Below are 14,654 nucleotides of genomic sequence, written 5' to 3'. Positions count from 1 at the left end.
GCAGTAATAAAAATTCCCAGGCGATAACGCCAAAAGTTTTGGACGTTATCAGTGGGTAGCTTGGATAATTGGTAGCGGCACCTGTCTATTGACTTTGAATTAACCCAGATCCCATCTTTTCGCTGCCATTCCCAGCATCCCCAAACTCGCAATGGCTCCCAGAGATGCTGCTGTCGGCGCCAAGCGCAAGAGCGCCAACGGCTCGAAAGACAAGTCCAACAAGAAACCCAAGTTTGAGAAGCGCGCGGCTCCTAAGGAAGAGCCCGTAGTCGACGAGAACGACGATGACTTCGAGGCCTTCTCGGACGATGTGGAGGATGGAGGTGCCTCTTTGGACAACAACAAGGCCAATGGCGCCAACGGCGCCGAAGCCTCAAATGGTAAGTCACGGTCGTCGCTACGTTTGCGCATTACCACCCCAATTTACTGATCCTCCTAGGCACGAATTCGCGAGAAGCACATCAGAAGCAGAAGCAGATTGCGCTCGAGCGCAGGAACAACAAGCCTCTGGCCGACGAGTCCCTACGGGCGAAGAAGCTCTGGGAGAGGTTACGAAGAAAGTCCCATGTCCCCAAGGAGGAGCGAGACAAGCTTGTCGACGAGCTGTTCGCCATTGTCACCGGCCGGATAAAGGAGTTTGCGCTGAAGCACGACACGGTGCGTGTCGTACAGACTGCCATCAAGTACTCCAACCCCGAACGACGAAAGATGATTGCGAGCGAGTTGAAGGGCACGTTTGCGCAATTGGCCGAGAGCAAGTACGCCAAGTTCCTGATCGGCAAGCTTATTGTTGAGGGCGAAAAGGAGGTCCGGGAACTCATCGTCCCCGAATTCTACGGAAAGGTTCGCAAGTTGATCAACCACCCGGAAGCGTCTTGGATTCTGGATGATATCTACCGTGGCGTTGCGACACCCGAACAGAAGGCGGTGATGCTGCGTGAGTGGTATGGCCCCGAGTTTGCGGTGTTCAGAAGCACCGGCGATTCTGCCACCACCTCTGACCTGGCCACGATTCTCGAGGAGCAGCCGGGCAAGAGACCCATCATCATGAGGTATCTCCTGGATCTGACGAACCAGCTTATCCAAAAGAAGATGACTGGTTTCACCATGCTGCACGACGCCATGCTCCAGTACTTCCTTAACACCAAGACTGGTACCGATGAGGCGAAGGAGTATACCGAGATGATCAAGGAGGACGAGAGCGATTTGTTGAAGAACATGGCTTTCACCAAATCCGGCGCTCGATTGGTCAGCCTTCTTCTGGCCCATGGCTCCGCCAAGGACCGCAAGCAGATCCTGAAAGCCTACAAGGACACATTCCAGCTCATGTCTACCGACCCTTATGGTCATCTCATTATTCTGACTGCTTACGACGTCATTGATGATACTGTCTTGACCTCCAAGTCCATCTTTCCTGAGATGATTGGAAAGGGCGAGCAGAACGACGCCAACAACCTGCTCGTTCTTGCAAATGATCCGCACGGTCGTCTATCTGTCCGATATTTGTTCGAGGGTCCTTCAAGAGCCCTCTTCGATAACCGCTTCACTTACGATCTGGAGCGTCTGGCGGAGATTGACGTGATACGGAAAAACACCAGTAAGAAGGACGCTGAGATACGGAGGAAAGAGCTCATCACCGCCATATCCCCACCTCTGCTTTCTTCCATCGAGACTTCGGCCCTGGACTTATTATCCACTTCGTTCGGCTGCCAAATGGTTGCCGAAGTTTTACTGTCTGCTGTCGGTGACAAGTCCGAGGCCCTGAATGCCGTTGCTAGCGCAGCCGGTGGCGACCCAGATGCAGAGAAAGAAGTCGAGGAGGAGGAAGCCAGCCCGGAAGAGGAAGAGGAGCCAGTACTCCACATATCTAAGGCTCCCCATGGCGGTCGCTTATTCAAGATGCTCATCGCCGGCGGGCGCTACGACAAGGCCACGAAGCAGGTTGTACCAGTAGACCCGCCGCTGCATTTTGCAGATATCCTCTACCCGGTCATCAAGGACCATATTGTATCATGGGCTACCGGACCCAGCTCTTTTGTTGTCTTGAACTTGCTCGAAGCCGAAGACTTTTCACACAGCGATGAGCTGAAGAAGATCCTCAAAAAGGAGAAGAAGGCGCTGGAGAAGGCCGCGACGGAAGAGACCGCCGCGCAGAAAGCGGCTCGAGAGGCCGCGGAAGCCCCGGAGGCTAGCGGGGACGGAGACAAGACGCCCAAAAAGGGCAAGAAGGTGGAAGCCAAGAGGGAGAAATCGGTCGGGAACATGGGTGCCAAGCTATTGTTAGAAAAGCTTAAGAAATAGAGTATCGAGCGAGCAATACAACGGTACGAGGGCGGCAGGGCTCACCTGTCAGCACTTTGAGCGAGATTGCGTCCAGGTATCGGGCGAAGTCATTCACTGTTCCAATAGTTTTTATACAATCTCATGATGTGGTACGGCCAACTGTTGTGCTTCGTAGACGCGTCGCATGAGCCGACATGTGTTAGTAAACTGTGTGGACAAGTATTTCGAAAGGACATTTCCTTGCCGAGCATTGTGTGACGCCACTTACTACGGTTTTCTTTGGAAAGGGTGTTTGACATGCGGATCTCCGGAGGAGACGTCAACGGGGAGTATAAGTTACGGTCATAGAAGCCATGTAAGTGGTTCGTGTGGCCTGGGGGTGGCGGCAATTCAGGCAGTGCTGCTGCATGTTCAACGTACGTAGCCGTTTATGGACTCAAGAGGCCACCCAAGTCTTTGTCGTTTGCCAGCCAGTAATTTGAGTGCACTCATGAACCATGGGTAGCATCATCGCCACACTGTATGCGTCCAGCGATGGCACAACATGGCAGAGACGGACCTTGTCATGGGCCTGCCACAAATTCAACTGGCTACTACCTACATAGACATGGCCATCATTACGACCACGTGTAGGTCATTTACCTGGGGAACTAAACGTAGGTAGGCACATACCTAGGTACATGTAGTCATGGATAGGTCAACTTCAGACTGGATTGTGTATAGGCGGTACAATCGGCCTGGTACATCAAATACACCACAGAGGTGAAGTAGGAAGGAACGTGACCTTGATCCAGACCAACATTGATTGAAGCAAGCTCGCAAGCTTTCATATCTCCTGCCTGCCTACATGTTTTTAAAAGTACCGGCTTACCCAGTTGATCTTGGGCTTGCTCGGCATGTGGGAAGGAAATAAGGAGCCCCATTGCGTGACTTCCCAAATGGGAACGTCTAAAGGCACAAACATCTTGTTTGTGTGCTGTTCAACCTGTCCGCTTCCTTCTTGACATCAATTTTATTATTGCCTACAGATTTCCTGTTCCAGATCATATTTCCTAGACCCTACATCTTTCTTCTCTCCAGGCCACCTCCCCACCCTTTCCCCTTTCGTGGGCATCAACTATTTACCTATGTACCTAGTTGTCATTCAATCACCAAGTTCACCTCCCTTTCACCTGAAGTCGCCAGGCAAACAATCTCTTACTGCACATTGAGGGCATTGCCTGTTCATGCAAACTTGGTCCAAGATATCAACCACCAAAGTTCACTAGCCAGGTTCTTTTCGCCATCACCGGGTTTGATCCAAAGTTCGGCAGTTCATCGATGACTGCTCATCACATATGTTGGTGTCACCACAACCACCACCGACCTCATCGGCGTTGCATGAAACTCCATGATGGAGGGGAGAGTGGAAATCAGCCAGCTTTTTGGTAGACACATACGTTGTTCTTCGGGTCTCGACTACTACCATTGCCAAGACCCATCGTTCGAGGGTTGCTGTTCCAGTAAGTGCCAGAAACCCTCTGCCTGCATCTGCCCAGAAACAACACGTAGCATCGGCCCTCGTCTCTCGATTCCTCGATATTGATGATGCCCGTCGGCCAACTACTAAGACGTACGGCTACAGATGACCCATGCACGGATGGTGACTGCCATGATTTGTCGCAGCCGCTGAGTGCTTCAGATTCCGATTCGGCGACCAGCGTAACAGAGATCTCCTCAGTAGGCCCGCCTGCGACAGCGAGCCTAACGACGGGGTCAACAGTAGCAGTGACGGAATCAGCGGTGACCACCCCAGCGGAAGCAACGTCGACTGATACTGCCGACGACACCCCAACGCCGACAGCAACAACCATTACCATTCCCCCTCCACGGCAGACTGGATCATCGACTTCCACGCCTCTAAGCAGCAACAACACCGGCGACAGTTTCACGCTTGGCCGAGCAGAAATTGCTGGGATCAGTGTTGGCGGTGTCATTGGAGGACTCTTGTTACTTTTTGTTATATTTTTGGTGATCCGCCGTCGCAAATTGGCCAAGCGCATGCCATCATTTGTGAATGCGCGTGGCCGCGACCAATTCGATGAAAAGCTTATGCACAACAGCCAGAATTGCGCAATGGGCGCTCGCAGTGAGAGCAATGGTGAAGATGTGTTTGCGCCTTTCGGTGGTGAGTATGGTGGCTGCTAGGCTCTCAGGCTACAGATCGGTGGAGCTGACTCTCGGTTACAGGAAGAGCGAATTCTCCGGTGAGGAATGCCGAGCAAGGAAGCGATACGCCGTCAAAGAGGCTGGGAAATACTCATGATAGTATGCGAAGTACGGGAGGACACAGCTTCCTCGTAAGCCCCATTACTCCCACCAACACGGGACGTAGTGCTTGCAAGGATCTGCCCGGCGACCAAGGGCAATGTACCATTGAGGAGGAACAGCCAGACTCGCCCGCTCAGCTCGATAGTCGGCCAGTGTACATCGAGCTTGATTCTAGAGACACGGAGCGACAGCGTCCGGCAGAGCTGCCAACCACGTCAGGTTTCCCCTCGATCCCAAGACCCAAATCTACAAGCGATGTCCTGAGGCACCCAGGTTTGTTGACCCCGGGGTACAGCACGATGACTGGGACCTTTATACAACTCGACGCAGTCCAGCAAGGGCGCGCCCGCTCTGATTCCGGCGACCCGCTGAGAGGTACTCTCAACCCTACGTTTGCAGAACGCCAGTCCAACCGACACGTCAATAGCTGGACTCACCTCTGACGGCGTGTTACCTACGAAGAAGTGTCACACATAGACGGCTGAGATATTTAGGGGCTGGTTGACATCTAACGTAGTTGCACGCTCTCATGACCAGCACAGAGCACATGGACTGTATCAAACGCAACTGTCAGCGGACTGGAAACCCTGGAGATTCTCGACAAAATGAATGATGTTTTCTTACTTGCTCGATCCCTAGATACCCCCAAATACACACTGGATTTGGTGTTGCACAGCCAATACCGTGAATCTGATAAACCCGCAAAAGCAACGGCCCCCCTGATGGTCAGTGTTGACATCAAACTCAAAGAAGACTCAAATGCCACCTGTGTCCTGCTTTTAGTCTTATGAAGATGTAATGATCGATGCATAACGTACATACCTAGGCATGTGTGTTGCTTTCTGAGAAGCGCGGGGTAGAGTGTTAACAACCGGAAGACGCACCGTCCCCTTGATCTTGTGATCCAATAGGCTGGCCTCTAAAGAGATTAGCCATGTAAATATTGGATTGCGTGTTGAACTCGGCAATTGTGTGATGTCAGAAGCATTGCTCAATTTCTATAAGCGCAATCTATATAGTGCTGCCTGAGATTTTCCCAAAAGACAACCTGTGCCATTTGTTGCCTGTAGGAAGAAGGAAAAAAGGGGTTGCTCCAGACGCGTCATGAAATATGCGATCAACCGCTATAAAAATCACACATTCAGACAACGAGGATTCATGCTATCGGCATTGTCTGGCTCTGCAACGAGGCCATCTGGAATCGAAACCTATCCTACGCCATTCCCATGCAAAATAAAATGAAATGCAATCGTGCCCGGTCTCAGCTCAGGCCGAGCAGATCGTGAGCTCCCTCGGTCTTTATGCAATTCTAATAACGATGACGGGGAAAGACTAGTAAAGAAGGGAGAAACGCCAGTCTCTGCGATAACGAGAACTACAAACACAACGACCAAGACCGTCGACTCAAAAAAGCGACCTAGCCTGCCAAACTCCCTTTTGGTGATACTCAACGGTATTTTGTCAGGCTGGGACTCCCCTATTGATTCATGAACTTGCCGACTTCGTTCAGCAGGTCGTCGAGCTCGTTGTCGCTGATCTTGTCCTGGAGCGACGGGATGAGCGTCTTGGCCTCCTCAGCATTGTCGCAGCATAGAGAGCCTATATAGGCGCTGCGTGTTAGTGGTCCATCGCAGAGGCGCTTTGTCACGAGGTCCTGTGTGGCAATGCCAACGTACCGAGCTGTGCGCGCTCAAACTTGTGGAATTGAGGGTATGCGCCGAGGAGTCGCTCCACCGCCTCGACGTTCTCCTTGTTCTTGAAGCGCGAAAAGGCGTCCAGGTAGTCGATTGTCTTGCTCAGCATCCTGTTTGTGGGAAATTGCGACCCGGCGTCAGCTACTTGAATATACAAAACAGATACGCAGACTACCAAACAAACATGCGCCAGCAAAATCTCTCCCTCACCCTTCCTCCCGGGAAGGCGGGAACCCGTCGCGTCCCCTCTTGCTGTTCTAGACGATTGCGTGGGGAAATGTTAGACATACTCAGTCTCGTGCGCCTCGCCCTTGCCCTTGCGCCTGTTTTCCGAAATGGCGTTGAGTAGAAGCGACGCCTCAGACAACGACAATGTGTCGACATCCTGGAATTCACCGAGATGCAGTTCGGATGATGCCTCCTCGTTGCCCGCCGGCACGGGTTTCGTGCGCGAGGTCTGCTGGTTGGCAGACATGGTCGGTGATGCGATCGGCTGGTCGGTCGGAACTCTTGGTCTGGCGAAACCTGCTTCCTGTCTCTCGTTCAATAGCGTGACTGGCGGGTGAGGGTCGTACAATAGATGACGGTGAAGAGTGGCGGGTCGGGTCGCGAATACGGGCTGCTTCTCTGCAAGAATGATGTCGCGCGTGGGAGAAAAGGGTCGTGGCAAGGGACCGGCAGGCGAGAAGTTCGTTCGGAGGGTGGCGCGACGGGGACAAGGAGTCGCGATGGCAGCAGTGGTGAGGTTATCTTTTTTAAGGTTTCCCGGATGCGGCTCTGGCAGGACCAAAGGACCTTCGGACGCTAAAGCCGGGGAAAGCTCCCTGAGATGGGATGTACCGATGTACCGTGTCTAGAGAGCAGGTGGGATGAGTCCCTGTAAAAAAAGGCCTGGGACCGTAGGTACCTGTATTTAATTTGATTGGAAGAAAAAGCCCGGCTTGAACGCGCACTACTAGACCGGATAAACCTCGGTGGAGCCTGGATTGCCAAGTTGCAACTACAGAGGCTCCCTACACCACGTCACATCGAATAGGAGGTTGACGGCGAGCATACGGGGTAAAAGCGTTACATATATGCGAATACAGGATAGCCAAGCTCAGTCTTGTTGCCTCGGGAGACCAACATGAGAAGGCCTTGAGATATCAACTCTCAATTGCTATTCCAGGGCCTAGTCATAGGTCTTTGGGGACAGATATCCCACACAAAGATGTAAGGCCCGATATGCTCGCTGGAATGTCTAGGTTGCTAACAACGTTCGTGTAGGGGTGTCATTGCACTGCTCATTATCAACAAGGCCGGAGGTCTGATTTACAATCGGACGTTCGGGGAAGGTCTCAACCAGCTCAATTCAAACGACTACCTGGTTCTTGCCGGTACCTTCCATGGGTTGGTCTTCTCCTGAGCCCCAATTCCCTTGCAGTCCAAAGGAGGCGTATGCTGATCTAGTGTGATAGTGTCCACGCCATCACAGCGCGCCTGAACCCCCTGCGGGAACACCAGGCCGCGCACTACTATGCCCAACAGCAGCAGCAACAACACCACCACTCCGCCAGCGGCAGCATCGGCGCAGGCTCGGGAGGCGGGCAAGGAGGCCCCTTGCCCAGCCGGCCGGAGCCTCCCTCGGGGCTCGAGGTGATGGAAACGGAGAACTTCCGGTTGCAGTGCTTCAACACGCAGACGGGCACCAAGTTCCTGCTCTTCACCGACACCATGCAGGCCAACGTCGACGTTGCCATGCGCAAGGTCTACGAGCTGTACGCCGACTACGTCATGAAGAACCCCTTCTACCAGCTCGAGATGCCCGTGCGCTGCGACATGTTCGACCGCAAGCTCAACTCGTACATCCGGGAGATTAATAATTCTCGTTGATGACGCCCGAGGCTTATGGACTGTCGGCGTCGACGATGATGGCTGAGGAGGCTACGGAGATGAGCGGCGCAATCATGATGGGAGCTCGCGGCATGCTCAGTGGAGAGCACGCAATGGGGTCATGCAAACGGTAGCTAGGACTTGCGAGTAAGGCTTATGGATATAATCAAGAAGGGCACTATGTATGCATTTGCTAGGCGAAGGTTGCAGGTGGCTCAGGGAGAACGGATTCAGCAAGACCCTGTCTGCATGGTACGGCGTTAGGTGTTTACTTGTATGCAATGAATTTCTTCGGCATAGAGAGAACTATTCGTAGAGCATCAAACTCCTCTGCTTTCATGACCAATTCCTCTGTAGTCTATTCCATATTGTACAGGTACAAAGCAGTGCGTGAACATTGAAGTTCAAGGTCATCATCACCTATGAGGTGTCCATCTTATCGTCACCATCCTTCTTGGTGTCCTTCTTGCCCGAAGGTCCGCTGCCACTTGCTTCACCATCCTCGTTCAACAGAGGTTGTCGCTCGTCTTCCTCCTTGATGCCCTCCAAGTTCGGCTTGGACTCTCCATCGGCTTGGGTTTGCCGCGCTTGTCTGGCGTTCTCTTCCTCCATACTCATACGCAGAGCCAGGGCCAACTCGGGATCATCAGTGGGGTCAAAGTCGAACCCGCCAAAGTCGCCGCCGCCGCCGGACTCGGCGCCGCCAGCTCCTCCGGCGCCCGCAGCACCCTCTCCGAGAAGGATGGGAGAGGATATCAGCTGATCGCTGAGCAACCGGCCGCTCGGGGGGACCACGACGAGATGGGAGCTGTCGGGGCTCTTGAGAACGTTGTTGAATGCTTCCAGCTTCTTCTGGACCTCATCATTGTCCAGATCCCCGAATAGTACGAAGTCGATGTCCAGGTTGCTCTTCTTCATCTTCTTCGCTAGTGAAACAAGCGCCTTCTCGTCATCGGTGACTGGAGAGCAGACGAAGGCGATAATGCGCTGGCGCTGGGACTTGTTCTGGCGATGCTTCAGAGCTAGCTGTGAAGGGGGTTAGCTGACAGATCATCGATACTTGGGCCAGACTGGCTGCATATGATTCCAGGCCAACAACATACACTGGCGATCTGGATACCCGTCGCGAGGTGCGAAGTGCCCGAGATCTTCTTTCTTGTCCGGTGCAGGCCCTCGAGGAGTTTGCCTCGTTCCGTTGTGAGCGTTGACAGGACCTCTGGGCCCTTGCCGCCCATGCTCATGAGACCGACTGAGGACTCGGGATTCGACTGGGTGATGTTCTCGAAGATGATGTTGATGGCGTCGGCCTGGGCATCGAATCGGTTTGGTTGGTAGTCGCCATTTCGGGAGCTCTCGCTGTTGTCAACGACAATCATAACCGCTTCCAAAGGCATCTTGGCGGTTGGTTTGTCAACTGGGCGTTGACGGTCTACAGAACGGTGGGTTTATGTCCTTGAAGTAGTAAAAAGCAAAAATCCGGGTTGGGCGATGTGTATTGCGAGTCTTCTATGTTGGGATCTGGAGAAGGCTGACGATAATGGGCTCCAGCTAGGTATCTTGAGGTCGGAGAGCTTAATAAACGTCAGTAGGTTGGTAGACCCAAAGGTACGTACGTAGCTGAGGTAGCCTTAGGCCTGCGCAATCCAAACCAACCATTGAGCCTAATGAGCGAACGCGGGACGCTGTGGATGTCGGGAGATCGGGCTCTTTTGGTTGAAGCTCGGGCCACACGCCCCCCTGCGCGCCCTGGAAGAAGAGCTTGTACTGCCAAAACCCGCAGGGCACTTTGTTTACTTTCAGCAACATTCGGCCACTGATCTACGGAGTAGAGCCCCCCATATACCTAGTACTACTGCACATTGCCTGCAGCTTCACCAGACCTGTTCGAGGCGCCAAAACTCGCCAACCAACACGCACCCTCGCAAACGCAGCGCGAAGCACGACGACGGGCGCAAAATCGAAATCCTTCACCGTAACACGTTTCGCCGTACCATTTTCGCCAGTATCAATACCTGGCCCTACCTGTCGAGCCCCCAAAACATCAGGGAAACAAACAACATGGCGCCCGTGCAACCGAGAAAACGCAAGTCGTCAACGTCGCCTACGAGCACTCCGCAGAGAAGCCCGATCAAGAGGAGAAAAGTAGGCCTCACACTTGCCCAGAAGCAGGCTCTTATCGACAACTTGCAACTAGAGAGTATGAGTCCCATCAATCCACAACCACAACGGGAACGACGCGTCTAACCTCTTCACCCTAGTCACCGAACGCGCTCGAAGACTGAGAGCCCAGTACAATGTACAGGCGCAACAGTTGCGATCTCGAGTGGAGATGCGTGTTAATCGCATTCCTACTTCGCTCCGGAAGGCCAAGATGGGCGAACTATTTGCTAAGCACTCAGAACCGCAACCATCGCGGGCAGCACGCTCTCCGTATGTTACTCGACCTCCACCAGTACCTGCCAAGGATGGCGTACCGCCCAAGCCCATTGCTCGGAAGCCCGTGTCTACAAATGAGTCTCATGCCAGACTTCCTCATAAACCTTTGAGGTAGGAAGGCGACGTTCTTGAGTGGGCTTTTACATGTTCGAACTTTACTGACTGTTTCCAGTGACGAGATGGCAAGTGTATACGACAAGGAAAACTCGGCCGAACCAATTGGTATTCCTAAGAAGAAGTCACGCGCCGGCGTTGTCGCGGCCGAGGCATCCTCCAGCCATGTCCTGTCACCCACATCCACCAATGCGCGTGTTGCGCCCCGGGCTGCCGAACGTCCGACTTCACCTGTTAAGTCCATGGCTGGACGACCTCCCTCGCCAACGAAAAGCATCGCGCCCAAACCGTCATCCAATATCCTGTCGAACATGGTTGAAAAGGCAAAGGGATCACGCGCAGCAGCCGCGTCAAGGAAAGCCGCTGTACCGACGACTACTGGAGGCGCTACCAGTACATCTACTCGATCAAGGAAACCTCCGTTGCCGGCCGCAGCAACTACAGCCTCCACGCGTGGAAGGCGGAAAGTCAGCGGCACCAGTGAGTCGAGTGAATCGAGTACGGCTACCGTCGTTAAGAAGAGCACCGCATCTCGAGCCAATGCTGCCAAGCCTCCACCGCCGGCCAAACGCACAGTCATGGGTACGATAAAATCGGCCACTTCGAAGAAGGCGCCAGCCTCCAAGGCTACAGCACCACCTGCAAGCACTACTAGCACTGGTAGGACATTGCGGAAACGGGCTTAAGGTCCCTGGAGCCATCGCTGCGTGTAGAGCTGGACTATGGCTCGTGCAAATGAGATTGATGACGGATAAGGTTGGCGTTCTTGTATGGCGTACTTGTGGATCACGGAGTTTGGTTTAGGTTACATTCCTATGGAATTGCTACAATAAGATGGTGCCCAGTTGGTCTTCTGGGTAATCGGTTGATGTTCATTTGAGCGGTCTCGCTGTCCTAGTATTCACGTGCCATTGCGTTGCATATGACACGCAAACCAACTTACGGATCCAATCCATCCATTCCTTGTCCGAGCGTGCGTCTTAAGAAGCAGCAGCGGCCGATTTCTTCTTCTTGTCGTCCACGAACTCGATATTGTCCTCGGGTATAACCTTGTACTTCTCCAGGAGGAACTCCTCAATTTCGTCACTGACATCGCCCTGGACGACAATCTCCTCGCCCCCGCTAGGCAGCTTGGTGACAGAGGAGCCCGTAGCGAATTTCTTGCCGAATTCCTTGGCCACCTTCTTGAGCTCAAGCCCGAACGCTTCCAGCCCCGAGACGGCCGTGACGTACTTGCGCTTGTTGCGCTCAACCCGCTTGATCGTTACGACACTGTTGGCCTTCTTGTCTGCCTCCTTCTTGTCTGCCTTTTCGGCCTGGGCCGCCTTCTTCTTCGCGTCCTTGGCGGCGCGCTCCTGGGCCGCGACGGAGAGGTTTGCCGTAGCGGCTTCTAGTGCTTCTGCAGAGAGTAAAGGAGCACTGGGTTAGAGGAGACCTGGGTTGCTGCGCGCCGTTGGGCGTGCAAAGCAGGATAGATAGACATACCGGGCGACCATATCTGCTCGTACATAGAGGGATGGGCCTTCTGCAGCCAGTCCTGACATTTCTTGGCGGTGCCTCCATACTCACAGTACTGTCCAAAGCCCCATCAGTCAGTCCGTGTTTCGACTTTGAGGGTTATGGTGAAAGGACAGGACGCGTCCGGGTGCTGATCGCGACATACCTCTGGGGGAAGAGTACAGACTGCAGTCGTCGTCGGGCCACGTCAATCGTTAGCCTCCAACACCTCCTTTGACGAGAAATTTCTAGCAATGACGGAAATGGAGAGTCTCTTGCTTACCGCCACAGTAAGTTACATGGCGTCCCTGGGGCTCGCTGGGAGCATCTGCTGTTTCTGTATCTGCCATTGAGAAGACTGATACATGTAACGCGGGGCTATTTTCAGTATTGGGATTCGGATCGGATAGCTCTCCTTCAGTTATCAGTCCAGCATTGCGGGCAGCGGGCAGCGGGGTAGGTTTGACGGAATTGCTTTGGTGGGGCACAAGGAGGGACAAGCCAAGGCATGAGGCATGGACGTTATTTAGCACCCAGTACGTACCCAAGGTAAGTACGCCATGCAGCTTCATTCAAATGCACTCCATACCAGCATCCCCAAGGTACAGAACATGCACGGCGGATTGCTTAATTGAGGGAGTGGCCCTTAGGTACTGCCTACATTCATCTTGGTGTCATACTCCCTCATAGTTTATTTTCCAGTTGGGTATCGAATCGACCTCAAATTGATATGGGCCTATGGATCACGAAGCACCACTGTCGAGGAATCTCCCACCAACTGGTCGGCACTTTAACCAGATCGCTGCATAGTTCGATGAACTTCAATCATCCTCCCCTAACTCAGCTCTATGATGATTGGCGGTCAACGGTAAGCCACATCGATGCATTGCTTGCGCTAGTTCAGCCTCGAGACATACATAATAGGACATAGGCGAATAGATACTGGGGGCGATGCTGGAAGTCAATATTACAATGGCGGCCATGATTCTTCTAGACGAGGATGAAACAAGTCGTTACCACTCATACATCTTGGTTCAGGACACTTGTGGAGGAGCAGCAAGCCTTGGCTTCGGATCTACCTAGTCGTAGAGCGCCAGTGACAGAGGCCTGGCGAGGTGCATCCTGCTACTTCGCTTCCCCCCAAACTGATCTGGTTTGCAAGTAGGCATACCGTAGTGGCGTCAGTGGGCTGTGAGTTGCAAGTTATGCATAAGAACGAGTGCAGCGGAACGCTGTTACGCCTGGCAACAAAGCCACCTGCTTACCTACCTACATCTTCCATACCGTAATCATGAACTCCAGGCACAGAATCTTACATATGTATGTAGGCTGTAGGTACGCTATGCATGCAGCTTTTGAAATGGATGGCCCACACTTGGGTACCTAAGGTATTCCAGGTAGCCCTGTAGAATGCGGCGGTGAGATCTGTATACATACTTACTACCTACCAGTAGCAGTAGGGAGGTCTATTACTTCTTGGTCACCACCTCTGGGCATACATTACATGCATCAATGGACGAGATTGGTCCTGAGAGACTTTCTTGGGATACGCAACAACAAAACAACAACAACAACAACAACAATAAAAACACAAAACAGATTAGGTAGGCAGCTTAGCTTGTAAAACGCACCCAGTCTCTAATTGCACTTCCATACAAGGTGTGCATTGATGTTTACTTGCACTACGTAGAGCAGTGGCATAGTGAAATTAGCAGCCACGTGACTTTTGGGGGCAAACGGCTCGACTCGATGGAAGAAGGCTTGGCCAAAACCACTTGAAGAAAGGCCTCGGGGCAGTCCGCCGATCGAGTTGGTTGGTCGTGGCGAGACTGATGAAAGAGAATACTCATGCTCAGTGCTCGTGGGCATATATACAGCGCACATGAGGTTCATTGTCACGTTTTGCCGCGGCTGATCTCGTTCTTTGTCTGGTCCCCCCGTCTCGTACTCGAGTCGCATCTCCTGCTTCATCTCTGGTTGTTGGAGCACACTAACTGTCATGGGCCTCTCGACCCACACCCAAGGTTCCTGGGCTGCTTCCATGTTGGAAGTGCCCTCGTTGGCTTTCCAGGCTAGTGTGCCTCAATGGGCAAGGAGCATCGCTCACTCATTCCCCCTGGCGCCGCCCCAACCCGCACTAAGAGGCACCCGTACCGTACCGCCCAGTACAGTACAGTGACTGGATGGAGCCCTCACCATTGATTGATGGTCCTGTTTATTACCTACATGTAGCCGGCGTGCAGGCCAGGTACCGACTCTTCAGCTAATCCGACCAGCTGTTCTGGCGGTACCTACCGTACCTTATTATTACCTTTCTAGCATCGATCTAATTATTGCCCTCGAGGACCCGGTCCAGGTCCAGGTCCAGGTTAGGCCTTTTTATTCACCCGTCCATCCATCAATCCACCACCCAGTGCACCACCCACTTGTTCCCTTTCCGCCTTTTCA

The 14,654-nt window shown here is 53.1% G+C and overlaps 8 protein-coding genes across 8 annotated transcripts; 4 read left to right on the top strand and 4 right to left on the bottom strand.

The window, feature by feature from the left end:
• Positions 1-151: 151 nt before the first annotated feature.
• PG985_006640 (uncharacterized protein) lies at positions 152-2,301 on the top strand (the record flags this gene model as incomplete). The annotated part of the gene is made up of 2 exons (XM_066826409.1): positions 152-380; positions 440-2,301. 2 exons carry the CDS (start codon positions 152-154, stop codon positions 2,299-2,301), a joined length of 2,091 nt encoding a protein of 696 aa, XP_066686016.1.
• Positions 2,302-3,870: 1,569 nt separating this feature from the next.
• Positions 3,871-5,036, top strand: PG985_006639 (uncharacterized protein; the record flags this gene model as incomplete). The annotated part of the gene is made up of 2 exons (XM_066826408.1): positions 3,871-4,459; positions 4,513-5,036. The coding sequence occupies 2 exons, from the start codon at positions 3,871-3,873 to the stop codon at positions 5,034-5,036; spliced, it is 1,113 nt and encodes a 370-aa protein (XP_066686015.1).
• A 1,034-nt stretch (positions 5,037-6,070) lies between these two features.
• On the bottom strand, positions 6,071-6,762 carry PG985_006638 (DNA-directed RNA polymerase II subunit rpb4; the record flags this gene model as incomplete). Its single annotated transcript, XM_066826407.1, has 3 exons — positions 6,071-6,192; positions 6,270-6,397; positions 6,578-6,762. 3 exons carry the CDS (start codon positions 6,760-6,762, stop codon positions 6,071-6,073), a joined length of 435 nt encoding a protein of 144 aa, XP_066686014.1.
• A 163-nt stretch (positions 6,763-6,925) lies between these two features.
• Positions 6,926-8,159, top strand: PG985_006637 (Transport protein particle subunit trs23; the record flags this gene model as incomplete). Its single annotated transcript, XM_066826406.1, has 3 exons — positions 6,926-6,975; positions 7,554-7,676; positions 7,745-8,159. The coding sequence occupies 3 exons, from the start codon at positions 6,926-6,928 to the stop codon at positions 8,157-8,159; spliced, it is 588 nt and encodes a 195-aa protein (XP_066686013.1).
• Positions 8,160-8,579: 420 nt separating this feature from the next.
• Positions 8,580-9,553, bottom strand: PG985_006636 (Ubiquitin interacting motif protein; the record flags this gene model as incomplete). The annotated part of the gene is made up of 2 exons (XM_066826405.1): positions 8,580-9,185; positions 9,263-9,553. 2 exons carry the CDS (start codon positions 9,551-9,553, stop codon positions 8,580-8,582), a joined length of 897 nt encoding a protein of 298 aa, XP_066686012.1.
• Positions 9,554-10,217: 664 nt separating this feature from the next.
• Positions 10,218-11,395, top strand: PG985_006635 (uncharacterized protein; the record flags this gene model as incomplete). Its single annotated transcript, XM_066826404.1, has 3 exons — positions 10,218-10,356; positions 10,418-10,706; positions 10,768-11,395. 3 exons carry the CDS (start codon positions 10,218-10,220, stop codon positions 11,393-11,395), a joined length of 1,056 nt encoding a protein of 351 aa, XP_066686011.1.
• Positions 11,396-11,689: 294 nt separating this feature from the next.
• Positions 11,690-12,556, bottom strand: PG985_006634 (Translation machinery-associated protein 22; the record flags this gene model as incomplete). Its single annotated transcript, XM_066826403.1, has 4 exons — positions 11,690-12,108; positions 12,195-12,282; positions 12,373-12,392; positions 12,490-12,556. 4 exons carry the CDS (start codon positions 12,554-12,556, stop codon positions 11,690-11,692), a joined length of 594 nt encoding a protein of 197 aa, XP_066686010.1.
• A 1,288-nt stretch (positions 12,557-13,844) lies between these two features.
• PG985_006633 (uncharacterized protein) lies at positions 13,845-14,249 on the bottom strand (the record flags this gene model as incomplete). The annotated part of the gene is made up of 1 exon (XM_066826402.1): positions 13,845-14,249. One exon carries the CDS (start codon positions 14,247-14,249, stop codon positions 13,845-13,847), a length of 405 nt encoding a protein of 134 aa, XP_066686009.1.
• Between the last annotated feature and the right edge of the window lie 405 nt (positions 14,250-14,654).

Source organism: Apiospora marii (assembly GCF_038362585.1).
Source record: "Apiospora marii strain CBS 49790 chromosome Unknown utg000004l_segment0_segment0, whole genome shotgun sequence".
NCBI lineage: Eukaryota > Fungi > Ascomycota > Sordariomycetes > Amphisphaeriales > Apiosporaceae > Apiospora > Apiospora marii.
The sequence above is the reverse complement of the archived record's forward strand: the minus strand, read 5'-3'. Positions and strand labels throughout refer to the sequence as shown.